The sequence below is a fragment of the Harpia harpyja genome, chromosome 17, assembly GCF_026419915.1.
Source record: "Harpia harpyja isolate bHarHar1 chromosome 17, bHarHar1 primary haplotype, whole genome shotgun sequence".
In the NCBI taxonomy this organism is placed as follows: Eukaryota; Metazoa; Chordata; class Aves; order Accipitriformes; family Accipitridae; genus Harpia; species Harpia harpyja.
The window spans coordinates 21,773,436-21,790,110 of record NC_068956.1 but is presented as its reverse complement, the minus strand read 5'-3'; the positions used below and the strand labels follow the sequence as shown (position 1 = coordinate 21,790,110).

Here is a 16,675-nt window from a genome sequence, read left to right as displayed (position 1 = left end):
GAATCAAAGCAAATTTCAGTAAGCAACTCAGACAACATCTATCATCAGGTTAACATTAAATTAACAGCACTGATAGTACTGTATCGCAGGTAAGAACTGCACGTGAGACTTCTCATTCATAGGCACCTCGCTACTCCGGCACTGAACTTTACACAAAGGCAAATGCTAAATCAATGCTCCATCCAGATGTGAATATAGCCTCTTTCAGAAAAGTAAATACCAAAACATTCAAATATGAAAATGGCCTTGCAAAGAAGTTGTGTTGCTATGATTAAATTAATTAAAAAGCTGATTTATTTGAACTTTGCCGTTTAAACCACGTAAACATGCATTCAGCCCCCATCAGCAAATTTACACAGTACCTATGGCCAACAGAAAAAAAATATCCCAAAACCCAAAACCCAATGCATTCCTCTTATCTAGATACTTTCATTCCATTCTCATTTAGTTTACATTTCATTTATTTCCTTTTAATTCCATTTAATTTACTTCTTTTTTCATTCCTAGTGCATTTATCTGCTCTCTATGACCAAACCACATTTTGAAAAGAAGTGTTTCCACAGAGCAAGTAATGACAAACCAGAGCACAATGAAACAGGAAAGCATTTTCTGTCCCCATGAAGGTATAACACTAAAATTATGCTTAATCTAAAAAGAAGACTTGTTTTTTAAAAAGTCATTACAAAACTGTTTGATTACCTGACAATGTTTCAGCTCTCGAAAAAGCAATAAAATAAAGAGCTAAGATAAAAAATAGCAAGCAGCTCAACGATGCCTCTGATGATAAAATAAAAAAAAAAAAAGGGGTAATCTCTAGCGTGGTTTATTACAACAAATAAATAATTCACGCAGGTTTAAATTTTTCATTTAAAGGAAGCATCTTGTTTGCTGTTTAGCAGCCATAAAGCAGCACATACCATAGTGTAAGTTCTCGGGTCCTTTTTGGGTTGCCAGATTTGGTTCGTTTTGTTGACAGTAGAAACGGAGCAAACAGTGCTGGTCACAGAAGTGTTTCATTTCACCACGCCATTGCACTTTCTCTTTGAGAGTTCCTTGAGACTTACAACAGTCACATCGTGCAGCCTTAATGCAAAGGAAGATTTTGACATTTTTAAACAAGCCTTGGAAAAAAATTATTTCTACATTTTAAAAAGTTACGTTTTTAAGAGTACTGAAGAATCATTACCGCTACACAGTTAAGTCTTGCTCATGTAAGCTCTATGATAGTTACACTACCATCTAACCTGTATATATAGGCACATCTGTCACTTTATTTTGAGTTGTTTGCTGAATAAAAAGCAGAATAAATCTGCTTTGTTTCACTAAGTCTTTACCAAGTCTTTAAAAATTGCTCACTTCTAGACAGTCAGCAAACAACGAATTTTATACATCAATTTTAATTAATTCCACTGAAGCATTTTGCAAAACAAGAGCAGAAAGTGACTGAGACTCCTTAACGACTCTCTGGAACCAAGGACGAGTTCGTTTCCCCCCCCCCTCCCAAATTTTGGTGGTTTTTTTTAAGTCACAAACAGAATCACTTCTCTAGGTATCAAATCAGAGCCCTTTAGTGTAAATAACTTTTATACTTTCACTATTTTAGTAGTTTGACAATTTTAGATTCCAATTATTTAGTTCATCAAAGTTTCTCTATGATTTATAAATAACAATAGCTCTCAAACTAAAGAGGTTTCCACAAAATCTAGTTAGCACATAACTTGAAACTCAAAACTTTGTTCTTCTCCATCCCTAGCTAAACATTTAAGTAATGTACCTTTCACCAGCCTACATGATAATTTCATGAGGCATCACTAAGACAGACATTGTTTTTCTCCAAAATAGATTCCACTGAATTTAATTAGCCATGCTATAATTTATTATCTGAACAGTGGTAGCCCATTTCAGATCTTCAAGTAAGCAAAGAATTGTTTCCACCACTGCTCCCCTTGATATTGCTTGCAACCTCCATCCTGAAGCAGTGCTTAAAAAAAGTAAAAGCTTTATGGATGCTCAGGAATCCAAAATAAGTCAACCTAATAATATAACCAGGAGAGGAAAAGGGAAGTCATGACAATATGCAACATAAAACATTAATACGTAAAACCATACACAACATTGCAGTTATGCACAAGGCTCTGATGGCTAAAAAAAAAAAAAAAAAAAATAGTCCAACTGTAGTTCTCACGACTCCGAGAAAGTATGAACAGGCCAATTAGTTAAAATTTAAAAAGTAATTAAATGTTGAGTTCCTTCTCTGTACTTGAACATTCTGGCACCATCCTCCGGCAATGTAGGAAATTCAGCTCTCACTTGTAATTTTCAAATATTTAAGATGATATATCGAGAGACTCGATTCTAACAGTATAACCAGCTTTAAATTGGGAGCAATTACAGCTGTGGCTTCAGGATCACCTCACACCAAGTGCCAGGTGCCTCTGCAAGGGCAGGTACTTCTTTTCCCCCCTCCTCTGTGCAGGTGTCAGCACTAGTGCTTGTGCACCTGCAGGGTACACAAGGTCAGGGACCTTATAGCACTGCATTACTCCCATCCTCTCTCAATTTTGGTTACATTTGTCACTTTAACTTTCTGCTGATGCTGATCCACAGTTCATTTTGCAGCAGAGATGTTCTCAGTGGGACAAAAGAGCAAGTAAGTTGTATTCTTGGAAGGGACTGGGGAAGATGATGAAGTGTGGAGTATTGCCAAAATAGACTAGATTTATCAGTTCAGGGAAACTGTGAATTCACACCTTTAATGCAAATGCATCTTCAAAACCACCAAAAGGCTGAAATACCAGTAGAAAAAAAAAAATGTATAATTCACTCTAATTTTACATCTCAAGCCCACCCAACACTGATTAAGAATGACAGCTGACCCATGTACAGAAAAGCCCACCTATTCTGACCTGCTGCACACTGCTTGACTATCAAAGCACCACGTTCTGCTCAATTTTCTCTCTCCTTCAAAGAAAAAGAGAGGTGACAAATCTTGTCAAATGCAGCAACTACAGCCTTCCTGCAACTGTTTTCTCCCTCTTGTGGTTCTGCTTTTTTGTTTAGGCTTTTGAGTATGTGTATTATTGTCTCTCCTGGGCTGCTATGGAAGTATTCAGGTGAAAAAATCCTGGTTTGCTTCCACAGGGAAATTACCATTCCTTAGCAAGCCCAAGATTCCTTTGTAAGGATGCTTCACTTCACTACATTTGCTACACTGTAATTCTACCATTTCCACAACCATGCTTGCAGTCAGTACTATACACCCTTCCATGCACTGAAGTCTCCTACTACCTGCTTGCTCTCCCCATTTCCCTGACCATGAAATTAACTTAAAGTGGAAGTGTGAATTCATGATTTTCTGTTTTTTCTGTCCTTTCCCTTTCCATTTGTTTTCGTTTGGGACACTGGCACTATATGTTAATTGAATCTCCAAAATACCTGCCTTCAAGTCTGCTCTATCTCTGTGTTTCCAAAGTCCATCTATACTTTCTGTGCTCCAGTTGCACATAACTCCTTTGCCACTCATGACTGCATTTTGGTCCAATTCTTTTCCCAGGTCCAACTTCAACATGTTCAAATGGGCATGGTGATTAGTATAAATCACTAATGTTTGCCCCCAACTTGGCTTAAAAACAAAGTTTTCACATGTGGGATTTTTATTCACATTTTTAATCCTCCCATGACCTGTTCCTAAGTGTTCTCCAATGGTTTGGACTAATATCAATTTGACCTAATCTTAGCTGTCTATTCCGAGTTCAGTCTGCAATAAAGACGAAGTAAGAGATGTTTCCAGAGAGGGACTGATTATAAGAGAAAGGATATCAACTGTTCTGAAACAGTACCCACTTGAAATTGAGATGCCTAACTACACAATGGCTAAATTCAGACAAGAGAAATTCCACAAGGTTGTCTTGCTGCCTTTACCATTCAGATTAATGCTGGCTCCATTGTTTTAAATTTTACCACTGCTAACAATCATTGCTATCTGAGCTCACCGGCCACAATAATTTTTCTGTGCCTTGGACCGTAATTCCCCACTTCCTACTTAGTCTTTGCTGAAGACGCCTGACTTCCACTGAATACACAGTCATCAACCGTACATGCTCAGTCCAATCAATACTCCACTGTAGGCTTGAAGGACCTGTAAGCACATTTCAGCTGTAGTATTTTCAGCAATGTTTCACAATGTATATTTAAAGAAACAGATTTCTGTGCTGTTCCCAGAACTGTATATTCTTTCTCAAGGTATTTTCAATGCTCTAATGTAAGTAACATCAAATGATTGAAACTGTCATCAAACATGAGGCTCCTAAAACCTTTATACTGAAATTTCCCAGGCATTTTTCAGATTAACATCCAAACCGTGGCATGCAATTGAAGTTCACAGGAGGAGCTCTAATAACTTAGGGAGCTAACCTCAAGACACCAAAAATTTTACCTCTTATCTTAGAGGTGCATGGACACCATACAGTAGAAATTTCCTCAGAACTTGGCACCAACTGGTAACTGTAGCTGTCACCCAACAGAGGATTAGGACTGAACTATTCTTTTACATTCCAATCCCTCATATTAGGTTTGAATAACACTTCTAGGTAAGTCTGATATACTTCTAATACTTCTGGATAACAGTCTGTTGTGCTTCTACCACTGCTACCTTCTTCTGGCTTTTTGAGAAGAAAATTTTGGCATTGAGGGAAGTTCTCCCATAATACTTAATTATTTTTAAAAGTTAAGATGTTTTCCAGATAATACTAGAAAGATGTGTCCATAAAAAAAAGTAGACAAAGAAGATGGAAACAAACACTTGTTTAATGAACACAATGCTGGTGTTAAAACATTACTAGGTTATCACTACTTATTTGTCTTTATATATGCATTCATTGAAACTCCAAAATAACACTGGACATTGCATAAATGAGACAAAGCTCATACATATGTAACTATTCTTTTAAGAAGCTAACAGACAAAACAGCAAATGGAGTACAAATTCAGGGAGGGGTCCACACCTATTCTGTCTTCCTATATTTTGATCATTATTTATGACTAGGTAAGAACATCAGCTAACAATGCACTACCAAATCTAAGATATCTGGAGTGACTTTCATAAAAGAGGGAGAAGTTACCAGCAAGGATGTAAAGAAGGAGGGGAGAAAAAGAAAAAAAAAAAAAAAAAAAAAAAGACAATTGCAGCAAAACACACAATTTTCCAAAACCTATTACAAGTCCTCCCCATGTAATAAATCCCAAACTTTTATAACCAGAACTGAATCAGGCAAAGGCTTTAAGACATATTTGATAAAAATTACAACAATTCAACATCATGTAACACTTGTTTCACTAGCAAGCTTAAGATCAAAAAGTATACATACCTAACACTTCAGTATCATCAAAAGTCACTAGTTACCAGCAAGTCTGTTTAGATTAAATTGCCTTTTCATGGCATCATGTCTAACTTTCCTGTACCACAGTACCAACAGCATTTCTTAAGCAGACTTAATGGGCCAGTTACGTTACTGCCTTACCCCACAGATCAGAAGGATAACCTGAAGTCAGAGTTTTCAAGTGGTTCTCAAACCTGAATCAGAGTACAAGCTTCCACAGAAGTTTATGTACATGAAACTAGTTTGGTAGGCACACCCCCATACTATATTCTTTGCTGAATCACCAAGAGATTTCTAAAGCACACCAAAGCTTTATTAACTTCTCTATTAGAAGGCACTTTTTACGCAGGGATAAATTTCACCCCATACCCCAAGTTTTAAGGCATATAGATTAAATATTATTGTATGAAGCTAACATTTTAGTAAGTTTAGGAACTTTGCAGCCAAGCTTCATCACCCTATTTTCACCCGAGACAGAAGAAACACATCCTGGTCTTCAGTAGTTTTCTTTCAGGAATGTCTACAGGACCCTACATACATTATTCAAAATAAAGGTTTAATGTTTGGCTGCAACATTTCTGGAACCAGCCATTCCAAAATACCAGACACGTGTTCAGATTCAGTTCTTTTATGGTAGGTAGATCATCTTGAATTACAGGATTTGTATCTAGCCCTCTAACTTTTCAAGCTTTTTATTGCCTTCCAGGCTGCGTACAGAGTTTTGGTAGGGTGATGAATTTTCTACTGTCTTTTTTGCAATTGCATCCACAAGTGTAGTTCTTGTTTTGACATTATCAGAGTAGCTTTCCAGGATGCTCATACCAGAGATCAAATATTTTATCCACGGCACTAATCACAGGTTAAACCCAGTCTGATTTCACCTTTATTTCTTTCAAAAAATTAAAACAAAAAACCTCTTAACATGAACTCTTTGCTGGTTGTGCTTCACAAGGTAGTTAAGCTTCCAGAGATTTAGAAATAGATGCCATCTGTTTGATTTAAACTTTTATTAGAAATCCATTTGGTCTTGCTTTTCCCTTTGGCATCCTTTCCACTGGGAAATACTGAACAACCAAAGCCTCTGCAGTTCAAACTGTGGGAGAAGGGAAAAGGCAAAAAAAGAGGCAAAAACAGGAACAAGAAAAACTCCGCTAACCTAGTTTATCATCAGTCAACTCAAGGTATCATCCAGCTGCTATTAACAGTGTTTCAACATTCTGAATACACATTTAAGAAGTTTTGACAAGAAAAATATGGTATCAATTGAGGAGAAAAAATTGGAATTGTAAAGTAACAAATATACAGTTTCTTGTTTTTCTGTAACTCAAGACTTCCTTGCCAAATGAATTAATAAAATCAGATGGTAGAAATGCTGCTCTAAGAAAACTCAAATGATGAAATTAATACATTTGCTTATTGTGTAGCAAATGCTTTGCTGAAGTAAGCCATATTTGCTGCACAGTCCTTGAGATATCCTCACATGTGCATTTTTGGTTTTTTTAACTGTGGAGCTCTCGTCAAAAATTCTGAGTTACTTGCCTTGTAGTACCAGTCCTGAAATTTTTTACAGCACTCTTCACTGCAGAAATCTCTCACTACACCATCAAGTTCCTTAGTTGCTCCCTTTTTGCACAGCTGTGAGCAGTAATTACAAGTAACACATCTCAGTCCTAACCGTCTTGCAAAGTCTTGTTTATATAGCAGCTTGCAGCCTGGAAACAGATTTTAAACATTAGGAACAAAGTAATTTTTACAGAGAGATATCACAGTTGAGTTAAATGTTGAAAATTAAATGAATACAACAACAGCTAACAACTGGGGCTTCAGACAAATTCAGGTTGCATAATAGACTGTATTTCAAGACATTTTTACCTTAATACCTTTCCTGCACAACTCTATGGTTTCATGTGATGTCTGCATCTTTTTCAAAACACTACGCTTGAATCTGTGCTTATCAAATCCCTGAATAAACAGTCAGAAAAAACCCTGTAATTTTCTTTTCATATAGATCCATGCAAAAGTGTTGACTTGAAATTACATTGCTTAGTTACACATCCTCAGAATGCTAGATATCCAGACAATGACAAGCAGAAATTTTAAACTAGACAACACTATCCACGAAAACAGTACCTATCTTTAAGGATCAACTTTCTATTGATTTCTATTACTACTTTCATCCCTATTAATACAACAAACCACTTAACTCATTAATTTTTAAGAACACTAATAGGCACAAGATGACGTAAGAACTGAATAGTTTCTTAAAAAATATGAACTATAAAGTAAGCAATGAACAGTACTGAGAATAATGATGCAATGACAGGAGTTTACATACGAAATTTGTGTAGGATTTGTATGCAATGAATCTTTTATTTTTTCTTTTCACATGAGGTGGTTTTGGGGGTTTTTTTTTGCATTTGCTATGCAGTCATAACTTCAAGGTTGCCATAATGAGAGCTATATTCATCAATAATCTGATCATCCCTTAAGCAAATTAGAAAAGACATTCTAACGTATTAAATGCATTAAAAGATGAATACTGCAGCTACTACATAGGCTATTTTGAGAATATAATGTATTTCAACTACCTCAAATCTACTGTCTATTCAGCTGATGCCTAAATCATATACCATATATCTCTGTAATTGTGCTAATTTTACAGAAGAGAACAGTATGAGAAGATGAAGTCTATATTAAACACTGGAGGGACGAGATAACATCTACACAGACCTTTAATCTAAGGTACTACACCTGTTTTTATGATCTCCCAAATATCACAGTACCACCAAGACCAGAACTCAAGTCTTCCAAGTGCCCACTCTGCTCGGGCTTATAGTCTAACACATGTAGACTTCTGTACTTCTGGTAAGTTATAAAACTCAATATGTAACATACATGCTGCAGTTCCTCTGGCATACAGAATATAAAAATATTATAATCAGAATGTACTCAGTAATTTCAATTAAGTGACTTGTGCTGTTGCCTGTTAGGGTACAACTTCATACGTGTGAAACTGAGATGCTATTTTAAAATCACTAAAAGCACAAGAATGCAAGTGGAAGCTGCAGCAGACGGCATCTTCCAAAAACAAAAGGAAGAATTTTAACTTGCAATACTACAAGCTTTGCTAACAACTTGAATTTGCTAGCAATGTCAAAACAAGACAATTATAGACTATCGTACAAATAAGACATGGTATGTAATTGTGTTTTAAACTGGTGTTGGTTTTTTTTAGTTATATATCTGATTCTTTAACAACAGAATAAAGAAAATTACTAACACACAAAACAGGCAGCGCAGATGGAAAGTACAAAATCAAGCCATCATCCTTACAGTGCAACTAATTTGGATGTTAAATACACTGCTCTGAAGGAAATAATAATCCTGAAGATACCAGTGTGTGCAAGCTCTTACTTGGAAGCACCCATTAAAGCATTGAAAATTTCTTGCCAGTATTTTTTCCTGCTGGCTGTATCTCTCTTTACTGTACGGGGCATCAGATTCTTTTTGCTTCTTTACAATTCCAGACAGAGCTCAGCACCATAATGTATCCTCCTCTTCAGCTGTGCCTTAGAAGAGCCATTCAACACTGCATCAACCTTTCAAGACCATTCATTAGTAGAAGTACTCTACTACCAATCAGGTAAGCTCTGTGCACCTGGCTAAATAGTCTACAAAAAGGAATGGACAAAGCTGAAATTTTTCTTGGCTGCTAAACTATAGGGAGTTAAATTGAAGAAGACAGTGCTGTTGCATTACAAAAAGTTATCAGGTAAGAAATTTTTCATTCTACAGTCAAACATCTCCCACATCTCTGTGACTCATGGAAAATAATGAGCAGTGAACATTAAGTAAGGGGAAACAAGAAGTCCAAAATTCCAGCCCTCAAGGCTAAATACCTGAAAAACGTGGGGCGTTTTATAGATCACTGACTGCAGGGCTTCTTGCTGAAGGAGGCCTCTACAGAAGATAGAAAATCCCCCTTTACAGAACTTCAGATGTTGACATAAGATTGTTACAACCCCGAAGACTTCTAAAATGGAAGTACAGGCTTTTCTTTCTGCAACATCATGAGCAAAATTCTTCAGATTTGTCTGATACTTTTTTCATGTCTTTGTAATAGGTAACTTAATCCACCTGACCAGGGAACATTTGGTTGCTTCAAGATCTTGTCACTTCAGACAAAAGGAAAACAAAAAGCCTTTATTTTCATAGGATGTATTTTAATTTGGTCTTTGGTACTCTCTGCATACCTAGGATATACCTTTTTATTATAATGCTATGGTTTTGACTGGAATAGTAAGACTTTCTTTGAAATAGAGAGAAAGGTATTCTCCTTCGGCAAAACAGATTCTGAGCTCAAACAACTTGGTCTTCACAGTGCACAATGTAAATCCTGAATCAATAGAGCAGTAGCATCCATGCTGGCTTTGTAGATGTGACCAAGAAGTGGTCTTTGACTGACAGTACATTGTGGATGAGTAATACAAAAGGCACTGGTTGTCTAATCTTTCCAATATCAACACTAAAATCCTGAGGGTTTGGCCAGCCTACCTCCCCTGGGGACTTGGGTTTCATGAGTGTAAGCACTGCCTAAGACAAACAGCTGACAGTCCCAACATCTTGAACAAAAAGATATGAGTAAAATCCAAGTTCAAGATTTCTGCTATAACACCAGACACACAAGTTATAGCGTGACCAGATGGAAATCTCTAGTGCTTTAAGGTGACTCTCAGAGAAAATAGCTCTTGCAATTTTTCTTTGAAATTAAGTGCAGGTCATTTGGTGTAAGTTACACAGGTAATCAATTATGTTCTTTAGCAAAGTTCTAACAGAAAACCACCCTGCAAGCCAACTGTCTCAGAAAGACCATTAAGGAGCATTTTCAGGCAAAGTATCTTCAACTCAAAATCTGAACCAGGCAAAAAAGAAGTAGCTGAGTATCTGCTAAATCAACGTAACATATCCTTAATTATGTTATTAGAATTCTGGTTTCCAAGCAAAACCCAACACAAAGCTTATCCCTTCCAACAGCCCTGAACTTTGCTTCCCCACATAAACTGTACAGAGAGGATAAGGATCTGAACACGTGCAACAGAGGCTTACCGACAGGAGAACACAAAAGCAGTTCATCCAAACTTTTACTTCAGGCATATTCCAGGTCAAGAGAGCTTCCTTTCTCTTAGCAGACCCAAGAACTGCCAGGTCCAGCTACCCACAGTAGGAAACATGCTTCACTTGACCGTCTGCAGACTCAGTACAAGCAAGCTACTAAGAACCTCATACTATTCTACCAGCAGCACCTACCTGAATTACTGGAAGTTCAGTACATTCGCACATCAAGCAGCTGTGAAAAAGGAATGCTGAGCTCAAAACACTTCCTGAGTCCTCAACACCAGTCTCTTTTGACCACAGAGAACAACAACTTTTATAGAAAGTAATCGTTCAATCTTAAAAGCAAGCAGGTAACCTCTGAAAGGCTGTACTTACTAGACTACCTTTCTCCTCCTTCAAGCTACATAGAAGACTTGCTGTTCTCTCATCTTGTAGTAACTTCGACTTTTACCCTTTAACAACTTCATCTAGATAAGAGTAACCACAGGCCTGTCATATCACAAGCCTGTAATATCAAGAAGCCTGCAGCATCACAAGCTAGGTCTTGAAGATTTCTGGAGCTATGTTACATCCACATCTTTCTGCTGCCACTCCCTGTACTGCGTTGAATGCAATAGCCACCTCTTCCATACCCACATTCCTATCATCCGCTGTCTCTGGCTTCACAATAAACATCACTATCCTCAGGAAAACAGATGCAACACATCCAATTTGGGGTCCTGCTTGGATTACCATTAAAATAGACCCCATCCTCTCTGTGTAACAGAGAGGCTGTGTATCCCACTTCTTTCCTTATCTTCTGCTTAAAAACCTTTTATTATTTTATTATTCAACTCAACTTTTGTACATCCTCACTTTATCCTAATATTTTCTCATATTAGATACTAGCTCCTTCCTCCCTCCTCCCTCCTACTCCCATCCAGTTACTCAGTTTTTGCTTGTTCTTAAATCTTTTCAAGTTGATTATTCTTTCAGGTTAATAAGAAGCATCTTCATAAGCTTTCATCTTCATATGCTCATAATCTCAGCATCTTAAATCATCATCACCCCTTATCTGCAATAGCCAATGCTGTCTTTGCTTAAAGAACTGTCTCAAACCTCTTCAAAGACACAACAGTGGAATTAACTCCAAAGAACGCCAATCTAACAAGGACCACTGTAGTTGAACAATGCACAGGATTTCACTTGATATTCTTTACTATGTTAGAAATCAGCTCTCCATGAACAAAAAATCTCAAGATTCAGCACAACCTGTACTCAAAATTTAAATAACATTACTTTAAGAGTATCCATGTTCTCCCTCTATAGACAGAGGGAAGATAAACATATAATGTCTTCCTGAGCATAGCTCTATCTTTTGACTTTCCCAACTAAAAGAACAATGTCAGAAGTATCAAAAGCCAAGTTAACAAGTGAAAATTTTCAAGTCATTCCAGAAGATATGCATCCAAAAAGCACCAATTGGAAACTACACCTACATGATCAGACTCTTCCATGAGTGGAATACCACAAGAACCAACTCTCCAGCTCTTCCATGTGTGTTTGTCTGGAAGGCACGGACCTCTGCTTTCCTTCAACATAGCCAAGAGCTTTCATTTGGTGCTTCTGCAGCAAGGGAGCCTGTTAAGTATTTCATAAGGGACTTTTCTGAATTGAATATGCTGTCTTTTTTACCTTAACTCATTTTTATCATCAGAAAAGTATCTTTGAGCTTTTACAGTAACAAAATTTGTTTGGAATAGTCATCTGCAGCTCAACGATTTAATATCTGCAGCTCAACAATTTAACGCTAGACTACTAAATAAGATGACATGGCCTGAACAACTGCACTATGCCAATCAGAGCTCTCTAATGAAAACTGCCATGGCTCAAACGGATGTCAGGGATGTCCCATTGTAACTTTTGTCCATAGCAGTTGTCCTGGTTTCAGCTGGGATAGAGTTAATTTTCTTTCTAGTAGCCAGTGTAGTGCTATGTTTTGGATTTAGTATGAGAAGAATGTTGATAACACACTGATGTTTTCAGTTGTTGCTAAGCAGTGTTTATACTAAGTCAAGGATTTTTCAGCTTCTCATGCTCAGCCAGCAAGAAAGCTGGAGGGGCACAAGAAGTTGGCACAGAACAGAGCCAGGGCAGCTGACCCAAACTGGCCAAAGGAATATTCCATACCATGTGACATCATGTCCAGTGTATAAACTGGGGGGAGTTGGCCTGGGGGTGTGGATCACTGCTTGGGAACTAACTGGGCATCAATCGGCAAGTAGTGAGCAACTGCACTATGCATCACTTGTTTTGTACATTCCAATTCTTTTAGAATTATTGTAATTTTATTACTGTTATTATCATTATTAGCTTCTTCCTTTCTGTTCTATTAAACTGTTGTTCTTATCTCAACCCACGAGCTTTACCTTCTTCCTTCTGATTCTCTCCCCCAACCCACTGGGTCAGGGGGAAGCAAGTGAGCGGCTGTGTGGTGCTTAGTTGCTGGCTGGGGTTAAACCATGACAGCAGTCAAAGGAGATCATATTCTCTCAGAATAACCGAAGCACCTCAAAATCTCTCTAAAGTTGACTTCCAGTTTTCTACTACCCTGATCCATGGGAAAGGAATACCTTCCCTCAGTAACAACATGACTCTTATAATTGTGAAAGGGCATTTTTATGGATCATACATTTTACAGTATTTAAGACATGCTTTGCTTTTCATTTGTCCCTCTTTGCCAGGATATTCCAACTCAGCACCAAATAAACCTTCAAAAGAAAGCCACAAGGAAGCTGATATTTCAGGTTAGAATTTATCTCGGAGGGACACTGCCAAAGGAAGCGGTCAGAGGCAAAACCAAACTGTCTAACATGGTAGGCTAAAGCTGAAAAGGCACCATAGCAAGCACAAGTTATTTTAACATGGTAGGCCACTGTCAGAGCTGCAGAGAGGGAGATAAGAGCTCTGTGCAGCACAAACCTGAGAGCTTGTAACAGAAGATATTATGCTAAACACTTAACTGTGATATGAAATTTTACATATACTACATATAATTTTTTTTGCCCTCTAACTACATTCTATACTACTTACCAATCCTTGATAGCTTTATGAGGTCCTATGGCAAAGTAGCACACAGTTAGGAAGTTGTAATTATGCCATAACATTTTTCATAAAAATGGGTGCCAAAACCAGCACACTACTGTCTTCAAAAATTTCTGTATGCTAGCCCAAATTCTGTACATTATATTTTTAAAAGGTGTATCAGTATCTCTAAAAAATACATAGTTGATAATATAAACTATAAAAAAAGCTGTGTTTAAACAGTTTCTGTAGTGCTCACATTTAACAACAACAAAACCAAACATCAGGAATGAAGTGGTTCAAGCAGGCTTGATGGCAACCCCCTTCGCCCAGGGGAACCCAGCAGCTCAGTGCGCAGGGCCAGCGTACCAACCTGCCCTCAGTGCAGTTCTCCACCTACTCGAGAAGCCCAGCAACTATAACTAAGTCTTAGTAACACTTCATATCACACATCAGTTTTGAGACTGGTTTGTTAACGTTTCTAGTAACAACAGGAATTGCTATAAATTTCAGGTAATATCTTAACTGGTTGTGAAACATTCATATATAAGCACCTGTATAAAATTTAACACACTCTTGTTTAGGCTATTCCCAATATCTGTAACGTTTTCATATAAATCTAAAAATTAATAGTATACTCTACTGAACAATCCACTGTGCAGCTGTGGTTGGAGAAATGCCACTCTAAAATCTACAATGCTTTAACCAAATATACACCTTTCCTAGACATACTCAGTTCTGAAATCACTTGATTTCCTAAATTTCTTTTTCCACTTGTCAGCTCTACAGTATTTCAAAAGGGGTTATCTCTACTTAGATGTAACATGAGAATCGTCTACATTGTGTTTAATTTGCAGAATCCATTAAATCCCAGAAACTTATTAGCATACTATCAAGATGACAGTACAGTTGCTAGCTTCATAGCTGTCTTTTATCTGTATTATCCATTTGAAAGGAACTCCCTAGCATCAGATAACTGAGTTACTCCACAGCTTACTGACCTTCTCCTTCCAAGAAGCAGACTACTGGATATGAATCAGTGTTATTAAAATTCACGTTATAAAATTGTTACAAAGCCTGTGTTATTTAAATCATAACACGTAGCTCTACTGCAAAGATGAATTAAATGCAAAATAAGTCTACAAGTAAAAAAAGTTATTGTGATACTCATCATACAATAGTTCCAATGCTGGATTGCCGAAGACTGATTTGTTCTCCTAGACCCTCAAAAGGGACATATGTTGAAAAACCTCAAAACTCAGTAACTTGGAGATTTCCTCAGGACTAAAAACTTGCACAGCCTATCCTCAATTGTCACTCAGGCAACTATACATACATAAAAATCCACAAACAACTTTGATCTTCTTGCTTTAGCGTATACAATATACATCTTATTTAACTTAGATACTGGTATTTTTGAATGAGCTGTTCTAGTGGCAAAACACCAGGACAGTTTGATTTTCAAATGCTAAGTGCTAAGGCATCAGGGGAACAGACTAAACTCTTAACTAGTCTGTTCAGGTTGTTCATCCCCCATGTAGCATCTGAGTTTTGGACAGAAACAGCATACTGTACTCCACAAAAGAATTAATAACCATCTTTAGCACAAATGATAGGTCAGTTCTAATTATACCTTATTGCAACGGAAGTTTCAGCTGGTCCCTGCACATATTTTTAAATATCTCAAGAAAAACATATAAAGCAGCAGAGCTGGAACGGAACTGCACAGAAATACTGATCCCAGAGACTAATGTGGGTGGCAGGGTTTGTGTGTAAATATATATGTATGTGCATGTGTAAAAAAACCTCAGGTATGAAGAACGTGAGCAGAGGAATGATGACATTTTCAGTACTCCAGCTAGGCAGGCCTAAGCAGTCGAGGGGTATTTGTGGTTTATCTTATATATGCTTTCCCATCAGTTTGCTTGAAGATGAACAAATAAGCACCCTTGCAGAAATTTCAACACCTGTTTAACTTCTGTTGATTTTATCTAGGAGCCTTCTTTTACACACCTGAAATTTTCCAGTATTTTCCCCTGAGAGTTCCAATTTCTTCCAAAAATACCAATAACTTTTGTGACTGAGCACCTTGGGTTATTTCTTCTCTAACTGTGATACACTGACTTCTGCTGAAGAATAATTGCATGCTCAACAAAATAATCTATGTGGCGAAGTTTCTTGAACACTTTGCAATATCAAAACCAGCATGGCCTCCATATCCAACAAGTTTATTTGGTACATCTACTAGTTTTTCTACTTTACAAATAGTTGGACATATTTCTGGAAAAAAGCTATGACATCAAGGAAAAACTGGTGGAGTTCGGGTGCCTAGAAAAGGGGGAAGAGAAATCTATCACCTCTGATGATGGAACTTCTATTTGTTGACCTCTACTCAGTCCACCTAAAGACCTGGCCCTCTCCTCCCCTCGTCAGATGTAAACACTGTTAACTCTTGGATTCCACTACTTCTGCAGCAATCAATGACAATCGCTGGTTTTCATTTAAAATGCAGGGCCTAGGTTGTTTCTACAGTGCTTCTGACAAGGTCAGCAGTTTATTTTCATCAGGTAACACAGATGGCTTTTCTCATACGGATCACAAAGTAGACCTAAGCTACAGCTAGCAGATGTGTGCCATATTTATTCAAGTTACATTCTACTTCATGGTGCTTTTGACTACATTCTCTCTATTACTCAGTGGTTCAGATCATCACAGTAAGCCAAGAAACTTTGTTTTAATGGTAACATTTGGCGTATTAATCCTCATAACGATCATCTTTGCTCTCAGGCTGGCAGTCCAACACATGCAAACTCAGGACCCACACTAAGACATCTGGCAATGGATTCCCCCCATTTACTAACTGCATTCATGCAGGAGAGAGTGGTTTTATTTCTCTCCTTCCTTTTCCAATAGGAAATACAAGTCTTCACTTATTTCAAGCCTCCTCATACAGAAATATATCTCCAGAAGTAGAAATATGGCATAGCTTGCATTATGAATCTTACTGATTTTGTTGTGACAGCCACTAGGCTTTAAAATGAGGGAGTCGTAAGTATTCACAGCAATACCAGCATATACTGTAATCTCCAGGCCGAAAGAAGTTTGCTCTCGTCTTTGAA

At 37.5% G+C, this 16,675-nt stretch overlaps 1 protein-coding gene across 12 annotated transcripts in view; it reads right to left on the bottom strand.

Moving 5' to 3' along the window:
• ZMYM2 (zinc finger MYM-type containing 2) overlaps positions 1-16,675 on the bottom strand; it is a 95,918-nt gene that overhangs the window by 21,366 nt on the left and 57,877 nt on the right. For all 12 annotated transcript variants that reach the window (XM_052812144.1, XM_052812146.1, XM_052812150.1 and 9 more), the window contains 2 exons: positions 6,918-7,090; positions 918-1,083 (listed from right to left, as the gene is read on the bottom strand). In XM_052812144.1, the coding sequence (XP_052668104.1) occupies positions 918-1,083; positions 6,918-7,090 (339 nt within the window). The remainder of the gene's footprint in view (positions 1-917; positions 1,084-6,917; positions 7,091-16,675) is intronic.